Source organism: Cuculus canorus, chromosome Z, assembly GCF_017976375.1.
Source record: "Cuculus canorus isolate bCucCan1 chromosome Z, bCucCan1.pri, whole genome shotgun sequence".
NCBI classification, from domain to species: Eukaryota; Metazoa; Chordata; class Aves; order Cuculiformes; family Cuculidae; genus Cuculus; species Cuculus canorus.
This window is the reverse complement of record NC_071441.1, coordinates 76,014,636-76,034,990: the sequence shown is the minus strand read 5'-3', so window position 1 is coordinate 76,034,990 and position 20,355 is coordinate 76,014,636. Positions and strand designations below refer to the sequence as shown.

The 20,355-nt window shown below is 51.1% G+C and overlaps 1 protein-coding gene across 3 annotated transcripts in view; it reads left to right on the top strand.

The window, feature by feature from the left end:
* The first annotated feature begins 301 nt into the window (after positions 1 to 301).
* Positions 302 to 20,355, top strand: part of SMAD7 (SMAD family member 7) — a 31,034-nt gene continuing 10,980 nt past the window's right edge. The window contains exons 1-3 of one of the 3 annotated variants that reach the window (XM_054055045.1): positions 303 to 924; positions 3,885 to 3,938; positions 9,286 to 9,357. In XM_054055045.1, the coding sequence (XP_053911020.1) occupies positions 396 to 924; positions 3,885 to 3,938; positions 9,286 to 9,357 (655 nt within the window). In that variant the 5' untranslated portion in view covers positions 303 to 395. Of the gene's footprint in view, positions 925 to 3,884; positions 3,939 to 9,282; positions 9,358 to 20,355 lie in introns of all 3 variants that reach the window. The other 2 variants (XM_054055044.1, XM_054055046.1) reach the window with 2 other exon arrangements.

Here is a 20,355-nt window from a genome sequence, read left to right as displayed (position 1 = left end):
CTCCTCCGCGAGCTCCCCGTTTTTGGGTTTTTTTTTTTCTTATTTTTCTCTTTTTCTCTCTTTCATCTTCCACTTTCGGGCGAAACCACCCGCGGAACCCCGCTTTATTTTTTTTCGTATTTCTTTTTTTTCCACTTCCACTTGCTGCCGTTGCCCCCCCCCCTTCCCCCCGCCGCGGCGCGCGGCCCCCACCCCCCCCCCACGCTCCCCCCCCCCCCGCGGGTGGCGGCGGGACCCGAACCCCCCCAGCGCGGAGACTGGCGGATGCCACAGCCCGCCTCGCCCCCGCCGCCGCCCCCCGCCGCTGCTCCCAGCTCCATCCCAGCTCCCGGCCCCTTCATGCGCGGCGACCGGCATGCCCGTTTTGTAGCCGGGGGCCCCTCCTCTCGTCCCGCATGTTCAGGACCAAACGCTCGGTGCTCGTCCGGCGGCTTTGGCGGAGCCGCGCGCCCGGCGGCGAGGAGGAGGAGGAGGAGGCGGCGGCGGGAGGAGGGAGAGGAGGAGGAGGAGGAGGTGATCCCGGCGAGGCGGACGCGGCTCATGTGTGCGGGGCCGGGCGCGGGTGCTGCCCGGGCAAAGGCGGCCGAGCCGGGAGGGCTCCGGCGGGGGCGGAGGCTGAACTGAAGGCGCTGACCCACGCCGTGCTCAAGCGATTGAAGGAGCGGCAGCTGGAGGGGCTGCTGCACGCCGTGGAGTCCCGCGGCGGGGCGAGGACCCCCTGCCTGCTGCTGCCCGCTAAAGCCGATTCCCGGCTGGGGCAGCACTGGTACCCGCTGCCCGTGCTGCTCTGCAAGGTGTTCCGCTGGCCCGACCTCCGGCACTGCTCCCAGGTGAAGCGCCTGTGTGGCTGTGAATCCTACGGCAAGGCTCACCCCGAGCTCGTCTGCTGCAACCCGCACCACCTCAGCCGGCTCTGCGAGCTAGGTACGCCCCGGGGACGGATGCTCGGGGAGATGCCCGGGGGTGGGAGGGGGCGGTGGGCACCGGGGGGGGGGGGGGGTGCGAGACAGCGCAGGTGCTGCCAGGGGACCGGGGTGGGTGGTACTGGGGGGATGCGTGACACTGAGGTGGATGCCAGGGCGCTGGGGTGGGTGAAACGGGGGGGATGTGTGACACTGGGGGGATGTGTGACACTGGGGGGATGTGTGACACTGAGGTAGATGCCAGGGCACTGGGGTGGGTGGCACTGGGAGGATGTGTGACACTGGGGGGATGTGTGACACTGAGGGGATGTGTGACACTGGGGGGGATGTGTGACACTGAGGTAGATGCCAGGGCACTGGGGTGGGTGACACTGGGGGGATGTGTGACACTGGGGGGATGTGTGACACTGAGGTGGATGCTAGGGCATTGGGTGAGTGACACGGGGGGAAAGTGTGACACTGGGGGGGATGTGTGACACTGAGGTAGATGCCAGGGCACTGGGGTGGGTGCCACTGGGAGGATGTGTGACACTGAGGTGGATGCCAGGGCGCTGGGGGTGGTGACACCGGAGGGGATGCGAGACAACGCAGGTGCTGCCAGGGCACTGGGGTGGGTGGCACTGGGGGGATGTGTGACACTGAGATGGATGCCAGGGCGCTGGGGTGGGTGACACGGGGGGGATGTGTGACACTGAAGTGGATGCCAGGGCGCTGGGGTGGGTGACACGGGGGGGATGTGTGACACCGGGGTGGATGTGTGACACTGGGGTGGATGGTCGACACGGGGGACTGAAGTGGTGGGCACTGGAGGGGATGGGATGCAAGACAACGTGGGTGCTGCCAGGGAATGGGAGTGGGTGACACTGGGATGGATGCCAGGGCACTGGGGTGGGTGGTCGACACCGGGGATTAAGGTGGTGGGCACTGGAGAGGATGCGAGACTGTGGGTGCTTCCTTGGAGCTGGGGTGGGTGACACTGGAGTGGATGCAAGACCACCCAGGTGCTGCCAGGGCACTGGGTTTGGTGACACTGGAGAGGGATAGGAGGCAAAGCGGGTGCTGCCAGGGCATTGGGGTGGGTGGTCCACATGGGGGACGGGGGTAGGTGACACTGGAGGGGGTGCAGGACAACGCAGATACTTCCAGGGGACGGGTGTGGGTGACACTGGGGGGATGCGTGACATTGGAGTGGATGCAACGCAGATGCTTCCAGGGGACAGGGGTGGGTGGTCGACACCGGGGACCGGGGTGGTGGGCACTGGAGAGGATGCGAGACAGCGCGGGTGCTGCCAGGGGACGGGGGTGGGTGACACTGGGTGGGTGGGTGACACTGGGCTGGGTGCGAGTCAACTCAGATGCTGCCAGGGCACTGGGTTTGGTGACACTGGAGGGGGACGCGAGGCAAAGCGGGTGCTGGCAGGGCATTGGGGTGGGTGGTCCACACGGGGGACAGGGGTAGGTGGCACTGGAAGGGATGCAGGACAACGCAGATGCTGCCAGGGGACTGGGGGTGGGTGGTCGACATGGGGGTGCCACCCCACTCGCACGGTTAAATTAACCACCCTCTACTGCAGGCAACCTCCCCGCCCCTCCAACGCAAGACTTGGTGGGGTTTTATGTGATTGCTTCTAATTTTGGGGAGGGGGCAAGACCTTTTCCCCGCACAGGGGGTGGTTAATAAGGGTCTGGGGGGGGATGCATCCCTGCTCACACTGAACTTTCATCAGCCAAACCCCCTTAACAGCAAAAATCGCTTTGCATGACGGTGTTCTATGTGATTAATGTTAATTGTGGGGAGGGGGCTCGCCCCCCTCTCTGCACGGGGGTGGCTGATAGGCGGCTGGGGGGGATGCAACCCTGCTCGCACTGAACTTTGATTAAATACCTCCTACTGCAAATTCTTCCCCCCCCCCAAAAAAAAACCCCCCACCCCTAAGAAATCCCATTGCATTGTGGTGTTTTATGTGATCCTTTTCGGTTTTTTGGGGAGGGGGCAAGCCCTTTTCCTGCACAGGGGTGGCTATTAAGAGGGTGCATCCTTGCTCACACTGAACTTTCATCAACCAAACCCCCTTAACAGCAAAAATCGCTTTGCATGACGGTGTTCTATGTGATTAATGTTAATTGTGGGGAGGGGGCTCGCCCCCCTCTCTGCACGGGGGTGGCTGATAGGCGGCTGGGGGGGATGCATCTTTGCTCACACTGAACTTTAATCAACCAACCCCCCCCATAACAGCAAAAATCCCTTTGCATGACGGTGTTCTTTGTGATTAATGTTAATTGTGGGGAGGGGGCTCGCCCCTTTCTGCACACTGGGGTGGTTGATAGGGATCCGGGGGCGGACGATGCATCCTTGCTCACACCGAACTTTGATTAACCATCTCCCACTGCAAAGCCTCCCTCACCCCCCCTAAAAAATACCCAAGAATTCCCATTGCGCTGTGGTGTTTTATCAGATTATTTTTACTTTTGAGGAGGGGGCAAGCCCCTTTCCCGCCCAGGGAGAGGGTTAACGGGGGTCTGGGGGGGATGCACCCCTGCTCACACTGAACTTTTATCAACCAACCCCTCCGCGACGACAAAAATCCCTTTGCATCGCGGTGTTCTGTGTGATGAACGCTAATTGTGGGGAGGGGGCTCGCCCCCCTCTGCCTCCCCCGGGGTCCAGCCGGGGATTAGGATCCTGCCTGGCGCGGTGTCCGGCTCCACTCAGACATCCCGAGCGGCAGATAGCAGGGAGACTGGCGCCAGACGGCCCCTTTTGTTTATCTGACAGCTAAATATCAAGGCAATCACCGCCTCGCTGCCCTGCCTCCAACCCCCAGAGCTAAGACAAACAGTTTGGCTAAAAGAATGCCACTGTTATCATAAGTTCCTATCTTTTCTCTTTCTCTTTTTTTTTTTTTCCTTCTCCTTTCTCATGGCTCTGCCTTTATTTTCTCTCTACTTTTCTAATTCCAGAGTCTCCCCCTCCACCCTACTCCAGATATCCAATGGATTTTCTCAAACCAACTGGTAAGTGCGATTTTTATTTTTTTTTTCCCTTTTTCAATGCAGATAAAAAAAAAAAAAAAAAAGGAAAAACAGCCCCTTTCACAGGAGGGAACGTCTCCTACCTTTGTCCCCCCTGCCTTGTCCCTCCTGGATGCTTTGTGCCTTTGGGCTGCTCACCTGCTTCTCTGCCTTCCGATCCCCCTGGAAGATCTCATAGAAACAGAATGGTTTTGGTTGGAGGGGACCATAAAGCCCATCCAGTTCCAACCCTTCTGCCATGAGCAGGGACACCTCCCACAGGTTCACATATGGTTTATCCAAGAAGCCCTCTGCACAAAGAGGGTGTCTTTAAGTTTTAAAGCTCTGGCAGGAAACCCCAGGAGGGATTGCAATGCAGCACAGGCCTTTCCTTGCTGCCGGAGTCACTCGGAAAGCTGGGAAAACCATGGGCTCCAGTTGTAAATGGCAGCGTGCGGCCCGCTCCCACATCCCTGCGTGAATTTATAGGGATTTAGATTGGGATCCAGCACACCTCGGGGTAGCATCTTCCTGATGGCTGGGAATCCCAGTGAACCTTGACAAATGGATTGGCTGAAATCTTCCTGTGTTTTAAAGGAGCCTAATCCCAGATTGAAAAAATTAGGAGAGAGAGTGAAAAGGGCTTTTTTCCCTTTTTTTTTTCTTTTTCTTTTTTCCCTAGTGCCGGTCTGCATGCCTGTTGCTTGTAATTGAATGTCAGGGTGCCAGGGGAGAAGCCGATTTGAGGCTGGCACCAGCTCTTCTGCGGTTGTCTGCATAAACTCTTGTTTGGCAGTGAGTGCGCCGGGTGTGAGATAAATCGGGCTGGAAGAAGGAGGAGAGGTGGTGAGAGTTGAGGGGAGCTCCAGGAGGAGCAGCTCCCGGCTCCCCAAGGATTAGTGGATCCAGAGGGCTGGCTGGAGCACGCTGGTCTCAGTGGTTGTGTCTGAGAGCGGCGCGGCAGTACAGGGAGGCAAAGAGAGAAGTATTTTTATCAGGTTGTTTGGGTTTTTTTTGTGTTTTTGTGTAAAACTGCTGGTCTTCAGTTTCTTGGGGCTAAAAGGAACCTCAGACTTGAGGTTGCTCGAACACACAGGGGTCCCACCCCGTCCATTGGTCCCTCACAGGCTGGACTGTTGGTTTTACCCTCTAATGAAACTCTAATCAGTCTCTTTATGCCTTGTGGAAATAGTGAAAGATGTTTAACAAACAAGTGGGTTGTGAAGTACCAAATATTTTGCTTCAGTGTGAAAAAACAGGAGATAAAAGCTCATGAATGAAAGATGGGAGTCGGTTCAACATCCCGAGCTCAACATCCCAAGCGCGCGTGCTGGGATGCAGAAGGGTTACCTGACTCTGAGGGTCTGCTGTGTCGTGACGGTTTGTGGGTTTGGGCGAAATTGGTGTCGTTTCAGCTGCATCCCTGCAGTACTCCCCAAAAGTCAGTGGCAGCCTGATCTGGCGGGACATGGTCTAGTGGGGATGGAACTAGGTGATCTTTAAGGTCCCTTCCAACCCAAACTGTTGTGTGATTCTATGAAAAGTTTATATTTCCGTCTCTATTGCCTTTCTTTCTACCAAATGATGATCCTGGCATGCCATGCAGAGGGGTTCGGAGATGAAGGTGAGAAGGGTTAAAGCTTGCCTTCGGTTTCCTGTAAAGATGTTAGGATAAATCTATTAGCAGGGTTTAAACAACCCATCTGCCTCTGCCAGGACCTCATTTTCAGTTAGCCGAGTGATATATTTATTCATTAGCAAGTGTTGACATAAGGTAGCAAAATGTGTGTAAACAGAAAAGCCGCAGAACATGAATGTGCCATTTCGAAAGGAAAAGTTATTCCTATCGGCCAATAGGAAGTGATTAACACTGCCCATCGGAAACGCAGAAACAACTGGGTTACTCACCAAAAAGTCCTCCTTTTTTTTCCTTTTTGAAAGAAAAGCCCATTTGGCAGCTGAACTCTGACTAACGGGGCTGCGGCAGGCGCAAGCGGAGCCTGGAAGTCTGTTGTTGTAGGTGGGTTTTGCAAGCTCAGGGTTTCTTGGCATTTCCTCTGCGGAGGGACCGAGGGTTTCCCCTCCCGGCGTCGGTGCCATCTCCTCTGGCATTTTCCCGGCAAGGATTACTTGCCATGGGCTGGCTAAATGGGAGAGTAGGTGATGATGGGAAGGTGGGAAGCTTTTTGCCTTGCTGATGCACTTAAACTGTCTTCTCCTGTTGGACCTCGGGTGGGAGTAATCCATCCATTTAGACTTGGGAAACTGAGTGTGCCATGGGAATACACACTCAGTAGGAAGCTTCTGCTTTTCAGTCAAGCCTGATGGTGGTAATAAGAATGTTTAAGCATTTACAGCTGTCTTGTAAGTGCTTCCTATGGACAGACAGACAGGAATACCTGGACCAGCATGGGCTCCAAAAGCAGTTGGCAGTGCCCTTGATCATAGAATAATAGGATGGTTTGGGTTAGAAGGGGCATTTAAAGGTCCCATCCAGTCCAACCCACCTGCAATGGGCAGGGACATCTTCAACTCAATCAGGTTGCTCAGAACCCCATCCAACCTGATCTTCGATGTTTCCAGGGATAGGACGTCCACCACTTCTCTGAGCAACCTGGGCCAGTGTTTCACTACTCTTACAGGAAAAAAATTCTTCCTCTGTCTAGTCTGAATTTCCCTTCTTTTAGTTTAAAACCGTTTTGCTGGGGATTGGTTTTTTTGTGGGGAGGTGAGGGCAGCTGAGACAGGCTGTGTCTCTGGCTGGAGGAAAGCAGGGGCGGCAGGGGGATCTGCTGCAGGTGGTGAAATGCTGGATCAGACTGAGTGTTGGTAGGATAGTTTTGCTATTTTTGCCCTCACTGCAGAGTAGAAAGATCTGCCCTTGACAGCCAGGTTACCTGTAGGAAGGCTGTGGGTCCAGGCTGGTGTGGTTGTCCATCAAGGAGAGGACTTTCCCTCTTCTGCACAGGGAACGGTTGAAGGTATGGGTGATGGTGGCTCGCACAGTGCCAGGCTCACTCTTAATTCAGGAGGCGTGTGACACTCAGCATCGCCGGTATCCCTACAGGAAATACCACTTGCAGCCACGTTGGAAACAAGATGAAAAGTGTTGCCCCAGATAATTCAAGCAGATATTTTGACCCATCATTAAGTGGGACATTGGACTGTCTGTGGCTGTGTCCATCATGCTCCTGGATGGCTGATCCTGGTGTGGCAGGAGTATGAGATTGCAGGAAGCCCACTGAGATGTTGCTGCAGAGCTGAATGCAGTCCTGTGGCATCAACTTTCAGGGGGACTGGAAGTTTGGCAGCTTCCAGGAACTGTTCAGCCCATTGCAAGGTTGGGCGAGTGTCCACCAGGAATAATTGTGCATCTCTGTGATGGTTTTATATTGCGGGAAGGCAGTTTGAGAAGATTCATGTGCATTAAGCTTGGGTAAACCTCTGATGCTGTGACCTGAAAATAAAATGAGCCTTAGTACCCCTCTACTATTGAGAGCCCTTGGCAGATGTGAGGGTGATGGGAAGAGTGCAAAGATTAAACCAGCCATATGTAGGGCAGAGAGCCCAAGAGGGTCCTGCTTTTGGGCAAATCCCACACCTGACCATCACACTTGGTGTAGAATTGAGGTGCATCAGCTCTGTGTCCTCTGAAGAGACTTCAGAGGGTAATTAGTGGAAAGGGACTAGCTGTTGGATGATGGGACATAAGAAGGGAGCTGACAGTTGTAAAGAAGTCACAAAAGGACACTTGGGCTTTCATTTGATGGACCAGTGATCAGTCCAGGTGTTTATGGAGGCTCTGAATCTGTCCTGGTGTTCAGCCTCAGTGCAGAAATGTCAAGTGGCAAGTGAATTTGCAGCCAGACTGGAGCAGCATTGCTGTAAGATCAGCCTCCCTCTGTTGCTACGGTTGTGCATTTTAAGTCGAGGTGGGATTCTCTCATGCTGTCCTGTCCAGTGTGGTGATGTGTGATCACCACAGATGACCTGGTGATGTATGATCCCTAGAGTAAGGCAACATGAAAAGGGCGGATGATGTCCTTTGTCCCACAGGGCTTCATCGGGGAGCTGTAACTGAGGGCAGATGGAGCCCAGCGTGGAGCAGGGTGGTCCAGCCTGTGTTCAGAAGGCATCTGTTACCTAAGTTGTTGAAGCCATCTCAGGGGAAAAGAAGGGTGAATCTTCTGTCTGGACTAGAAAGGGTTAAAGAAAGGAAAAAAGCGTAGTTCTTCAAAGCATAGAAAGCAGGACGAGGCATCTAGAGAGTGTATCTTATACAGTATTTCACAAGTAAGTCCATTTCCTGTCTCCCCTATTGTTTTTGGTTTGATTAAGTATATCCTGTTAAATTGTGTATTCCTGTTAGGGCTTCTCCTTTACTCTGAGGCAGGAATTTCTTTTCACTGGGATTTCAAGGGTGAGATCTAGAAAAATTACTTTATCAGTAGGGAGAAACTTGGCTGTCCTGATGGTGGCCCTTGCTTTGAGACATAGCCATCAACAAAACAATGGCACTAGAGAGCCCATAATCCCCATCAGCCTGCTGAGGACCAGAAGGTTGTGTGAACTTCTTAGATCTTCTCAGGCATGGAGTGTTCTCGAGCTTGATTCCCACATGGTAGTGGTCAAAAAGCTGAATTTGCCTCTAGGACCAGGGGATCAGTGTTGGCTGCTAGCTTTTGTCACTTGGAGGAGGAGGCTTGGGATGGAAAAGTCCAAACTTTGAGTTCAAATGCCTCCATGCATCAGGAGAAACCTCTAACAGGGCAGCTGATCTTGCCCTGCCCTTGCCTTTCACCGGTGCCTGGAGGAGTAGATACAGTTGCCCACCTGTCCAAGGAGGGGACAGCAGGGTGTAATATCTGCCAGCAGCTGGCAGTGACAAAGGTTGAGCTGGGGAGCACAAGCATAGACCGTTTGCCACAAAAGGATGGTGGTGAGACATTTTCCTTTTGGTTCCCATTTCGGTGAGTTACAGGTGTTGACTAAATCGGGTGCATACAGCCACAGTTTAAGCATTTTTGGGAGCTCGCTTACATCAGAACGATGGCGACCTTGATCTCATTACTCGGTGACTTGACCGGAGAGGTGGCAGCCAGTCTGTAATTTTTACCAGTCTGTAATCAGCATTGGCTGGTAATGAAGCACAGCGCGGAGCCTTGATTGAGGCGACGAGTTAGGGTGGATGCTTCTTGAGGAACTACTGTCTCTGTGCGGACAATTAGTAATCGCTTCCTGCTAAACCCTTTGGAATGTGTGTTCTGCTCACGGTGATGCTGGAAGCCTGAGAAGAACTGCCTATATACTGATTTTTTTTTTTTCCCCTTCTTTTCCTCCTCTCCAGCAGATTGTCCAGACTCTGTGCCTTCCTCCACTGAAACAGGGGGAACTAATTATCTAGCCCCTGGGGGGCTTTCAGGTAAGTCATCTCTTGCTGTCCTTGATTTTTGCCGCGCGTTGCATCGATAGAGGGTTCTGACAGAAGGTGAAATGATGCTGGGGAGTTTTGGGGATGTGAGTTGTTGAGAAAGCTGTGCTCGAAGGGGGAATTGGGTTTCGTTTCAGTAGCAGCTGCTTACTTCTCATGCAGAGGATGTGTTGAAATCCCAGGCACTGTTCTCCATCCCCAAAAGCCCATATTTCCTTTGAGTTCCAGCTTTACGCTCCATTAATTTTTGGAGCGAGGCAGGAAGAGGAGTGTTTTGGGAAGGTGAAGTGATGTTGGCCACCCGTTTGTTGAGATGCGTGGATTATCAGGGCAGGTGCAGTCGTGCCTTGCAGAAGGATTTGGTGTCAAACTCTCCTTGACATGGTGGTGGTGTCTTGTCTCTGGGGTGAGAGATGTAGCTGGGCTTTGCTCCAGGGAGGATAACCAGTGTCCCACATCTCATGTGGAAAGCTCTTGGTGCTGGGAAGGAAAGGTGACTCCATTTTTTTTTGCAGAAGACGTTGCAGAGCGAGTGATTTGATGAGTCTTATGGGTTGCTTCCAACTTGAGATATTCTGTGGTTTCCCTTGTTGCCATTCTCCTTCAGCTTCCACGTGTCGTTATGGGACAGGGTTGGATGGTGGTTTCCCCACCCCTCTTACACTTTTTGTAGAATGGTTTGGATTGGAAAGGACCTTCAAAGGTCATCTAGTCCAACTCCAAACACATTTTCCAAGGTGTGATGTCTCCAGCACCTCATCTCCTGCCCCAGACCAGCCAACTCTGTGGCCGGGCTCTGTCTCTACCAGGATTAAATTGTCTGAAACCGTGTACCTGCATGTACTTGCTGACGTTTGAAGGTGCTTTTCTTTGTCGAGATGTCTCCCTGATTTATGATTTATTCATTGCCCTGAAACTGGAATTTCAGAATTGGGTTGGTGGTGGCTGCGCATGCGTGCATCTGCCACTGCCTCTCTCCAGGAATTGCGTTTGGTGTGGATGTCTTTAAGTGAGCCTTGTTTGTTTTTCTTCGGGTGTAATATATACCCTGTCTGTTATTTGAGAGGGGAGCATATTGTTTGTTCAAAGGCCCTAATGAGAATTAATCAAACAGAGGGGGAGAGGAAACAGAGAAATTTGTCGCTGGGCTTTTTTTTTAATGCAGAAGAATTTTTGGGGTTTTCTTTATTATTTTGCTATTGCAGCCTGTAGCTGTAGGGAAGGAAAAAATGAGACTGTAGAAAGAAAAAAGGCAAGAAGTGAAAAAAACACAATAAGGGTGTTGTTAGGTCTTTTTTCTTTCTTTCTTTTTTTCCTTTTTCCTCCTGAAATACATTGCGGAGGGGAGGAGAGAATTCAGTTCCACAGGATACCACATGAAATAAGCAGAGGAAGTACTTGCTTTTAAAAGGGGGCTTTCTATAAGGTTCAGCCTATTGATAACATCTCGTCTGGCTGCTCTGCTCCCGAAGGGAAGGCGCAGGAGGTGGGGGCTTGGGCTGCAGGAAATAACACGGCTTGTTCCTGGTGCCTCCCAAAGGGCTTTGGGAAGGGGAGCCCCAGCTCCCTAATTGAACCTCCTCCCCGAAAGAAACCATATTTCCCCTATGAAAATGCAGTTTGGTTTTTTTTTTTACTTATTTTATTGTATTTTTATTGTTTCAGTAGACTGGATTTTTTTTTTTGTCTACCTTATCAAAGGTTCACCCCCTAAAAAGCCTGGAAAACAGAGCCTTTTACGATCATTAACCACTCTTTTTTCCTCCCTAAATGTAATTGTAGCCATTTAGTTTAATGAGGAGCTGATAGGAGAGTTGAGTCATGAAGGGATACGGTGAGCTACCCAAGCCCTGAAACAAAGCCGAATGCCTCCACATGAAAGAGCATTTGTTTTGAATTTGCTCTGATTTACTGGCATCTCCCTTCCACAAACAGAAGTGCAGCGCTGAAAATTCCCAACTGGAGAGACCCAGTCGAGAAAGGAAAATAAACGCACTTTGCAGCAGTCCTCCAAAGCTCACTTTCTCCTTTCTTTCTGCTCTCCCTTTGCATATTTTAGTTAGCAGAAGAGTATATTTGAAGAGGGCTTTAATGAGTTATTGGCAGGGCACGTGGGGAGTGCTTCAGCTTGGTCTTACCTGAGTTTGGGCAGATGGGGATCAGTGAAGGTGAGTGGAGGATCCAGGAACCCTCCTCCCCTCCAGATCAGGCCTCTGTTTGAAGTTCCTTGATGAAAGGGTGGCTTTAAGAAAAACAAAAAAACCCCCTGATTTTGCTAGGTATGGAAACTGAAGCAGGAGTTGAGGAAAAAGACATCATGAGTGGATGGTGGTGGTGGGTTCCCATAGCACCGTAGGCTTTAGCCACCAGTGATGGGCAGGGGATGCTGGTGTAGGAGCCATCTTCAAAGTCAGTAGACCTGCTCCTAACATCTGGAAGCTGGAAGGGCTGGATTTGGTGAGGCAGATTGCTCTCGGCACTGAAAATACGGGCATGGGTCCAGCCTGGGGTTCACAGCTACTCTGGCAGGGAAACCATGGGGAGAGGTTGAGAGGATGATGGCAAGAGGAACTTTAAAAAGGGTATGGAAGAGTGTGCCCTTGCAGCTCTCCCCGGGGATCCTTTGATGATGAGGGCTCTCAGGTCTGGCCACTGCCAGTGTAACAGTCTCATTCTGGAGGATGAAGGCAGTTTCATTGATGGATACCAGAGATGTTGGAGGATGTGGGAGGGGGAGTGCATGCCCAGGAGAATGTACTGGGAGTGTTTCCCCCTTGCGATGACCTATCTGAGCCAGTCTTTCCCTCCCTCCCTCCTCTCTCTCTTCCCCTTCCTGGCCCAGGAATACAGAATTGTGTAATCCTTGATGCTGTGCTGGTGTCTTCTTCTCATCCTACCTCCACTGTCTCTTCCCCAGGCATCCCATTTCTTCACTAACTAATGCACCCTTCACTCCCCGAGTGTTATGGCTCTTGCTTCCATATTCTTGCCTTTATTTATGTTCTGAAAACTTCCTTTTTATTGGAGGTGACTCTGTGGGTAGGCCAGGATTCCTTGCTCCTGCTGTCTCCCACTAAGGTGGTTGTGCCCAGGTGTTACCAGTCCGGATCCTTGACGTGGTTAAAGAGCAGAGCAAAAATATCCCATTGCAGAAGAAATAATTTCTGTAAATAGGAGACAGTGGGTGTTTTTCCCTGTATTTTGAGCTGACCTGTTCCCAGCAGATGTGCTTGATTATGACTCCTCTTTCAAACAAGCAAACCTATGCTTGGAGAAGCCTGGAGGTAGCCGGGCTGAGGTGTGGTGGCATCTGATTGGTGGGAGCCAAATGCCCGTGTAACCCATGGAGGAGGTCTCCTCTGAGAGTAGGAGTGAGCTCATGGTGTTTGATGGTTTTGGCGTTGTTTCCATGGGATGCTCTCTCCACCCAGCGCTGGACATCTTCCTCTTGACCCATATGTGGCATGGAGCTGCTGGCTCTTGGCTGTTGGAAGGTTGTGGTGGTTGAGAAGGTAGGACAGGTGAACGGTGCTGGATCTGTGGGCAAAGTGAAGCTCTCCAGGGAGCCCAGAGCTGGCCCTGATCGGGAAAGCGAGATGAGCTGGTTTGCATCCTCGCCACTTCTGCTGCTTTTTTATCTAACAGGATTATGTATAAAATACCTTACCTGAGAGTTTACCTATATTTAACCCAATTCCATTGACTTGTCCTGACTCTGGAACCACCCCAGGGTCTCCTGCATCCAGTGGATGTTGAGTGGTGATGCTTGGTGGGTGCTGAGCCAGGTCACTGCGATGCCTGGAGGCTGGGGGACCAGCAAGGCTCTTCCAGAGCGGGTGCTGCCTCAGTTTCTCCCTCCCAACTGACTCTGCACAGAAAAAGATGGGAAAAGACCTCTGGAGATGCATCAACATTGCTCCCTGCTCCAGCTCTCCCTGGGAGTGGGACCTTGTCTGGTTTAAGGGACCGCTTGGCTGGGTGACATTTCATTCCAAAATCGCAGGCAGGCTGGGAATGTTTCACTATGCCTCTGATCCCTGCTGGTATCTGCTCGCCAGGGACAAAGCACCTTGTTCAGATCCAGAGCAGAAGCAAGCAGCTTCCCATCACTCCCTCTCGCCACGTAAACAGGATCCCGCGTAGTTTCTCCGGGCAGAGTCCTGCTTGCGTTTTCCCCTTCCCCCCCCTGCTTTCCACCTCCCTCTCGTACAGAGTTTATAACCTCCTGTGAAATGCCTTTATTTACAAATTGGCATCCTATTATAATCTGAAACTGAGACATCTTCCTGTGGAACTAGGATTGTATATTTGTCCCAGGGATAAACAATTGCTTGGGATTTTTTTTTCTTTTTTTTTTAAGTCACTTATTCTTGGTTTATTTTTGAGCATATATGTCCTTTTAGTATTTTTTAATTTGCTTTGAGCATCGCAAGGCGCTGCACCCTTTCTATCCCAGCTTTGTTGGAGACGTGACTTCGCCCCTGCTGCTTACCTAAAAAACACAATCCAGTCCTGGAAAAGACAAGGTTATCAGGGGTTAACGCCTAGATGACAGCACTGGAGCCTCTGGAGCAAAGCAGGCTGCCTGCCAGACTAGGAGCCTCCCGGCTCGCCTCGCACATCATCTGACCGTGGCCGGCGGGGAGGAGGGAGCCGGCACTTGGCACCAACCCCGGCTCTCTTGGCTTGGCTGCCTGCTCCGGCTCCTCCTTTGGCCCTGTGGGTTTTTTTTTAAGGGGGATCTCACCCTCTGGGGACCCTCGCACTGAGAACATGACGGGGATAGCCCTGTGCTGCCGCAGGGATGCTGGGGGCATCCTCCTCCTGTCTCTTAGCTAATTAAAATCCCCTCAAAGCAAATAGGACCCATTTAATAATTACATTTAAGTGCTCTGGAGCCTTTTGATCCTTCCTAGATACTCTTCTAGGATGGGTTTTAAAAAAAAAAAAATGATGGCCGAGGTGCTCCCCCATTAAATGCCGAGTGTTTTAGTCCATCCCTGTACTGCTTCATTAAATCCATTTCTCCAGGCGCCGACAGATTTTCCCAACCAACCAAACAATGCCTTGAGACCAGCTGGTGATAAAAGGCAAAAGAAGATCCCACCACCATCGAGTCCTTCATAGTGGGAACTATGACGGGTGCCACCAGGGTTGTACCGTGCGAGCAGTTGCTTTTTAGGGAGGAACGAGGACAAAAAGCTGGATTTTGGAAGTCGGGTATCATTTCAAACCATGCTCTGCTTGCAAAAGGTGCCCTGATAAGTGCCAGCAACTTGATCGTTGGGGACATTTAAAACTCCAAGGGACAAAAACACTCGTAGAGGAGCAGCCCTGGGCTGGCAGGGATGCGGGCTGCATCGTTTCCATCGCTGCTGTCTGCCAGCGGGTATCACTTACACTAGAGGAACCAGTAACATTAACCACATGCATTTCCCCGCCGCCGGCATGGGGGGATGCCTATTTCTAACCATGTTGGCCAAGACCATAAACCTCCACTCTGGAGAAAAAAACAGGGGTACATCCCCTTCTAGGGGGCGCAGGGCAAAAATGGGGTGAACGGAGCACCCCTAACCCTAAGCGGGTGCATTCAGACAATAATGGGCTGGGTAGCGGGTGCTGACCGGAGCCGGGCGCGGGTGGGTGCCAGCCCCACTGCCGTCCCCGTCCGGCTTGAATGACCCATGCCGCAGCCTGGCTGCCTGCCGACTGTCACAAAGGAGCTTCCTTTCCAGTTTATTTTCAGTGCCATGATATTATTAACCGCTCAGGCACAGTCTCTGTTCTAACCACCCTCGCTTTTTGCCTAAATCACTTTGTTTTCACCCCCTGTCAGTGTGCCGAGGCCACCAGCTTGGCTCCGGTGCTGATAGGGTACCGTCTGCGTCATGGCTGCTGTTGAGGAATGGGAAGGCATGGAGAAGCGAGTGGCCTGATTCTGTGTGGGGCTGAGGTTGGAGAAGGGAAGGAGCTTGGTGTCTCGCAGGATTTCCGCCTGCTGGCTTTGGATTAGCTCCTTGGTTTTGTTTTTATTTTTTTAACTACTTCTTTAATAAAAGCAGCACTTCTTTCTCTTATTTTATTTTATTTTATTTTATTTTATTTTATTTTATTTTAGCCTCTCCTCTCCTCTCCTCTCCTCTCCTCTCCTCTCCTCTCCTCTCCTCTCCTCTCCTCTCCTCTCCTCTCCTCTCCTCTCCTCTCCTCTCCTCTCCTCTCCTCTCCTCTCCTCTCCTCTCCTTCTTTAATGAAAAAAAAGAGCTTTTCTGGGCAAGCATTGCAGGGATTTTCCATCCCCATCCAGGGAAGGGTGGGGGCTTACATCCCCCGTGCATAGACCTGCCATGGGAGCCACTCTTGACGGGGTCTTTGCTGATGGGCCTGAGCTGTCAGGTCCAAAAAGCTTTCTTGCACCTTTTATTTTGTGCTACTGGGGATGTGACGTGTTATTTTCTAACAGATGGCCCTTTTTTTTCCTTTTCTTTCTTTTATTTTTCCCTCTTTTTCCCCTCCCCTCCTTTGGGTAGCCATTTAAATACGTGATGATAACTTTCACCCTGTTAATTAACAGGAAACATTGGGACAAGACAGGAAATTACATCAGTCTTTTATGAGGAAAGAGCCAAGAAAAAAAATTATTCAAGAAAACATAGTTATTAGTGAAAGGAAAGAAAGTGCTGGGGGAGGAGGAGAAAGAAAAGGAGGAAAAAAAACCCATCCCGTGGGCCCTGCTTTTCCGAGGGAGGTTGCTCCAGTACTTTTATTTTATTTTCACTATGTTGAAAAATATTTGACTAGCAGGGTCACCTTCGCTTGAGTGCGACGCTCGAGCTTCCCGAGGAATCTTTTCTTTTTTTTTTCCAAGCCTTTTCTCAGCTTCCTTCCCCAAACTGTGAGGCCTAGGAAGCTCTTGGCCGGGAGACTAATTTTGGTTTGGCTGCTCAGCCCTTCAAATTGGTCCCCACCCAGTGTCATTATCTTGGTTTTAACTTGCAAGAGGAGGAAAAAAAAAAGGAACAACAACCACCCTGTAAGAGCTGGCTCAGCCCTTCTCTACCCTTTTAACCTCGCTGCATAAAAACCTCCCATCTTCAGCTCCCTGGTTGGGTTGTGCCGGCAGCGCTGAAGCACCACGAGGTGGTTGCAGGAGGGCCCAGTGATGCTTTTGGGGATGCTCTTCCATGTGCAATGGTGGGTACCTGGCTCTGCAGTCCTTCCTCATCCTCCTTTGGGGATGAAGTAAGATGCAGGGGGGGTGGAACTAGATGATCTTTATAAGGTCCCTTCCAACCCTAACTATTCTGTGATGCTATGCCTGGTGGGGTGGTTGCAGGACATCCTGATGACGCTCTCAGGGATGTTACTCAATGTATGATGGAAGGTATCTGGCTCTGCAGTCCTTCCTCATCCTCCTTCATGGATGAAGGTGCCCAGTGAGGAGGTTGCAGGAAGTCACAGTGATGCTCTTTGGTGATGCTTGTCTATGTGTGATGGCGGGTAACTGGCTCTGCATCCTCCCTCAGGGATAAAGATACCCAGTGAGGTGGTTGCAGGATGTTCTGCTCATGTTCTTGGTGACGCTCCTTCCTGTGTCATGCTGGGTACATGGCTCTGCAGTTTTTCCTCATCCTCCCTTGAGGATGGAGGAAGATGCCTGGTAGGGTGGTTGCAGAACGTCCTGGTGATGCTCTCGGTGATGCTCTTCCATGTGTGATGTTGGGTACCTGGCTCTGTGGTCCTGCCCAATCCTCCCATGTGGATGAAGTGAAATGCCCGGTGGCATGCTGGGTTTTGGAGAGCCGTTGTTGGGAGAAGCCCTGGCTTCTGTGGGTTTTTCTGTCTTTTCCCTGAGTACCTGAGCAGATGGAAAGGCAGATTTCTCTATTAAATGCATAATTCAGAAGCGCTCAGACGGTTGAGCTTAGCAGCATCGTTGCAAATACGTTACCATATGTGTACGTAATGTGAGCCCATGGATGTTTATATATATACATACATATATATATGTGGAATATATGTAGGTTATATATATGTGTGTGTAGGTTGAATATATTCAATATATTAATATATATTGAATTCTGTATAGTTTTAATACATCCAACGTATTTGTTATATATTCATTATATTGGATACATTGGATATAATGAATATATAATGAATATGTTGAATATATTCAGCTTATATATAGATTGAAAAAACCCTCGTAAATATAGATTGACTTGATTTTGTTTGCAGAGCTGCCAGTGTAGCGTCAATAAGAGCTGGCTTTGCATCGGAGAGACTTGAGTATTGGAAAGGTGGTAAAAGTTCAAGTATCTTTGCTTTTACATCTGCTGACGTTGGCTCTGGATCTGGTGATTTTAGGTGATGGAAAACAACGGATTGAATTTGTAGATGCTAAGAATCGCCAGGCATCACTGCGGAGGGGGAGCTCCCTCCACGGTGGGTGAGGCAAAGTAATGCTGGGGAGGTTGTGTCTCTGTTTGCACGCTGGTGTGCAAGGTGAAGTTTTGAGTGGAAAAGCGAGGAAAATAGCAACATAGTTGAGAAATTAATCCAAGCGATAGGGTGTTGCTCAGGGATAGCTGCTGGTGACCCTGTGACTGGACTCTGGTGGCACCTTCCCAGGCAGGGTGGATGGAGTAAATAACTCCATAAAATCATCCTTTGAGCGGGAATCAAATAACAGGAGTTTTATTTGGAAAACGAGTTGGGAGCCTGAAGTTACATCACTGCGTTTGAACTGATGAATTCATTTTCTTTGGAAGCCAGGCTGAGACTTTTTAGCTCATTATAAGGAACAAACCCATAAATCTTCATACGTGGAGGCCTGTAGACTTCCTGTTCTTTGTCACAGCTGAGCATGGAAAATGTATCCAGGGTGTCAGGAGCAGGGAGCCTCGACACACCTGAGATATTGCCCCAGGGTTATTTTCTGGAGCAGCTGGTTTAGTACTGGGTTTACTGAGCAGTGATGCCAAGCCCCAAATCCTTTGGGCTTCATCACCACAGGAGGAGGATGCTGGGTGTCAAATCCACTTGGCTTTGTCCTCCATGTGAGGATTCTGCTCGTTCTTGGTGACACCCCATATCACCTGGGCTTTGCCCTTGCAGGAGATTACTGCTGGGTGTTGATGATGCCCCAAATCTTGTGCTTTGCCCTTGTGGTGGGATGCCGCTGGTTGTTGTTGATGCCCCAGATCCCCTGGGCTTTGTCCCCTATGGAAGGAATCTGCGGAATGTTGGTTATGCCCCAGATCTCCTGAGCTTTGCCCCCCACATGAGGACGCTGCTGGTGCTTGGTGATGCCCCACATGCTTGGGCTTTCCCATCAGGGAAGGATGCTGCTTGGGCTCAGTGATGCCCCAAATCTGCTGGGCTGTGCCTTTGTGGTAGGATGCTGCTGATTGTTGGTGATGCTCCAAATCTGCTGAGCTTTGCCCTTGTGGTAGGATGGTCCTAGATGTTGGTGATGCCCTGCATCCCCTGGGCTTTGCCCTTGTGGTTAGATCGTTCTAGGTGTTGATGATGCCCCAAATCCCTTGAGCTTTGCCGATGTGGTAGGATGGTCCTGGATATCGGTGATGCCCTTCATCCCCTGGGCATTGTCTCTCATGGGAGGATGCTGCTGGATGTCAGTGATTCCACTCTTGGCTGTGGCGCCGTCCCCACCTGGGACACAGCTCTGGTACTGCCACCAAAATCCGTGTGGGATGAGCACAAGGAGATTTTTAGTTGTTTAATCCGAGTGCTGCTGACCTGCCCTGTATTATAGCCCAGGGCAATCCTCTGCCGGCCTCTGTCTGCGAAAAGGGGGGTGCCACCTCCGCCAGAGCGCCGGGAGGGTTAATTACTTAATGAATGTAATATTCTCTATAATTGCTAAGCGTTATTAATCCAGAGCAAAGTGAGAGGCGAGAAGAGGGGTGCCTGCATGGCCAGGCTTGTGAACTCCATCCAAATGCCGTCCGTTCGTCCATCCCTCACTTTCCCCCTACCCGGGTAAGGGCTGATGCTGTCTGTCCGTAGGTCCATCCGTCCCTGGGCGGCAACCCTGCCTGTACGTGAGCATGCTTCACCGCCTGCTCTTAGGAATAGGCGTGATTAGATTATAAAGGCAGACAGAAGTAATGATTAACTTTTTCAGTCTGCATGCTGTCTCCAGTCTGGCGCTGGGTGTTTTTTTTCCCCCCTAAGTAGGCCCTGGCCCCGCGTCGACAGGGTATTAGGTTGTAAAGAAAGCCAGGAGGAATGAAGGCAAGGGAGGGAGGGGAAAAGAGGGGGGGAGCCTTTTCCATCGGATCTGGGGCTGGAATTTATTGGCAGGAATGCAGTAAATGCTCCAAATGCCAGCCCAGCTAAACAGTTTTCATAATTGTTGTGGAGCCGGGCACGACGGGCGTGAAAAGGACTTTTGTTCCAGCCCTGCTTTTTCCATGGGTTTACATCCCTGTGAAGGATGCTGCTCTGGGAAAGGGAGCTAGGGGGTGGTCTTTTTGGGGGGGAAGGGAGTGGTTTAACACATATTTACGTCTGTTTTCAGTCTTTGGGGAGAATTCTAGGTTGGTGTGCTGTGAAGAGAGGCTTTTTTTTTTTTTTTCCTTTTCCTTACTGAAATGAGAGAGGCAGCGATGCCGTGTGTGTGCGTGGAATGCAGTTGGGGGTGGGGGGGGAAGGATCCTAACACACATCTGGGTGTTAGGTGTCCGTTTGGAAATCCTAGACTGCTCTGCTTCAGTTTTTATTAAGGTCTTTACAAGGTTTTTAACGTGTAACCCACATAGCTACAACTTGTCAGTGGAGAATTGAGGCTTTCCTGGGGGCCGTATCCCTGCTCTTTCCTGGGGCATCGCAGGGTACCAGGCAGCCTTCCCACCTTTGCAACACTGGAGCTTTATTTGTAATTGCAAAAGCTTTTTAAGGTCTTCAACCTCTAAAACCAAGCTCAGTGGCTGCGTTCAGGAGGGCTGTGACCCCAGGGCTGGCATG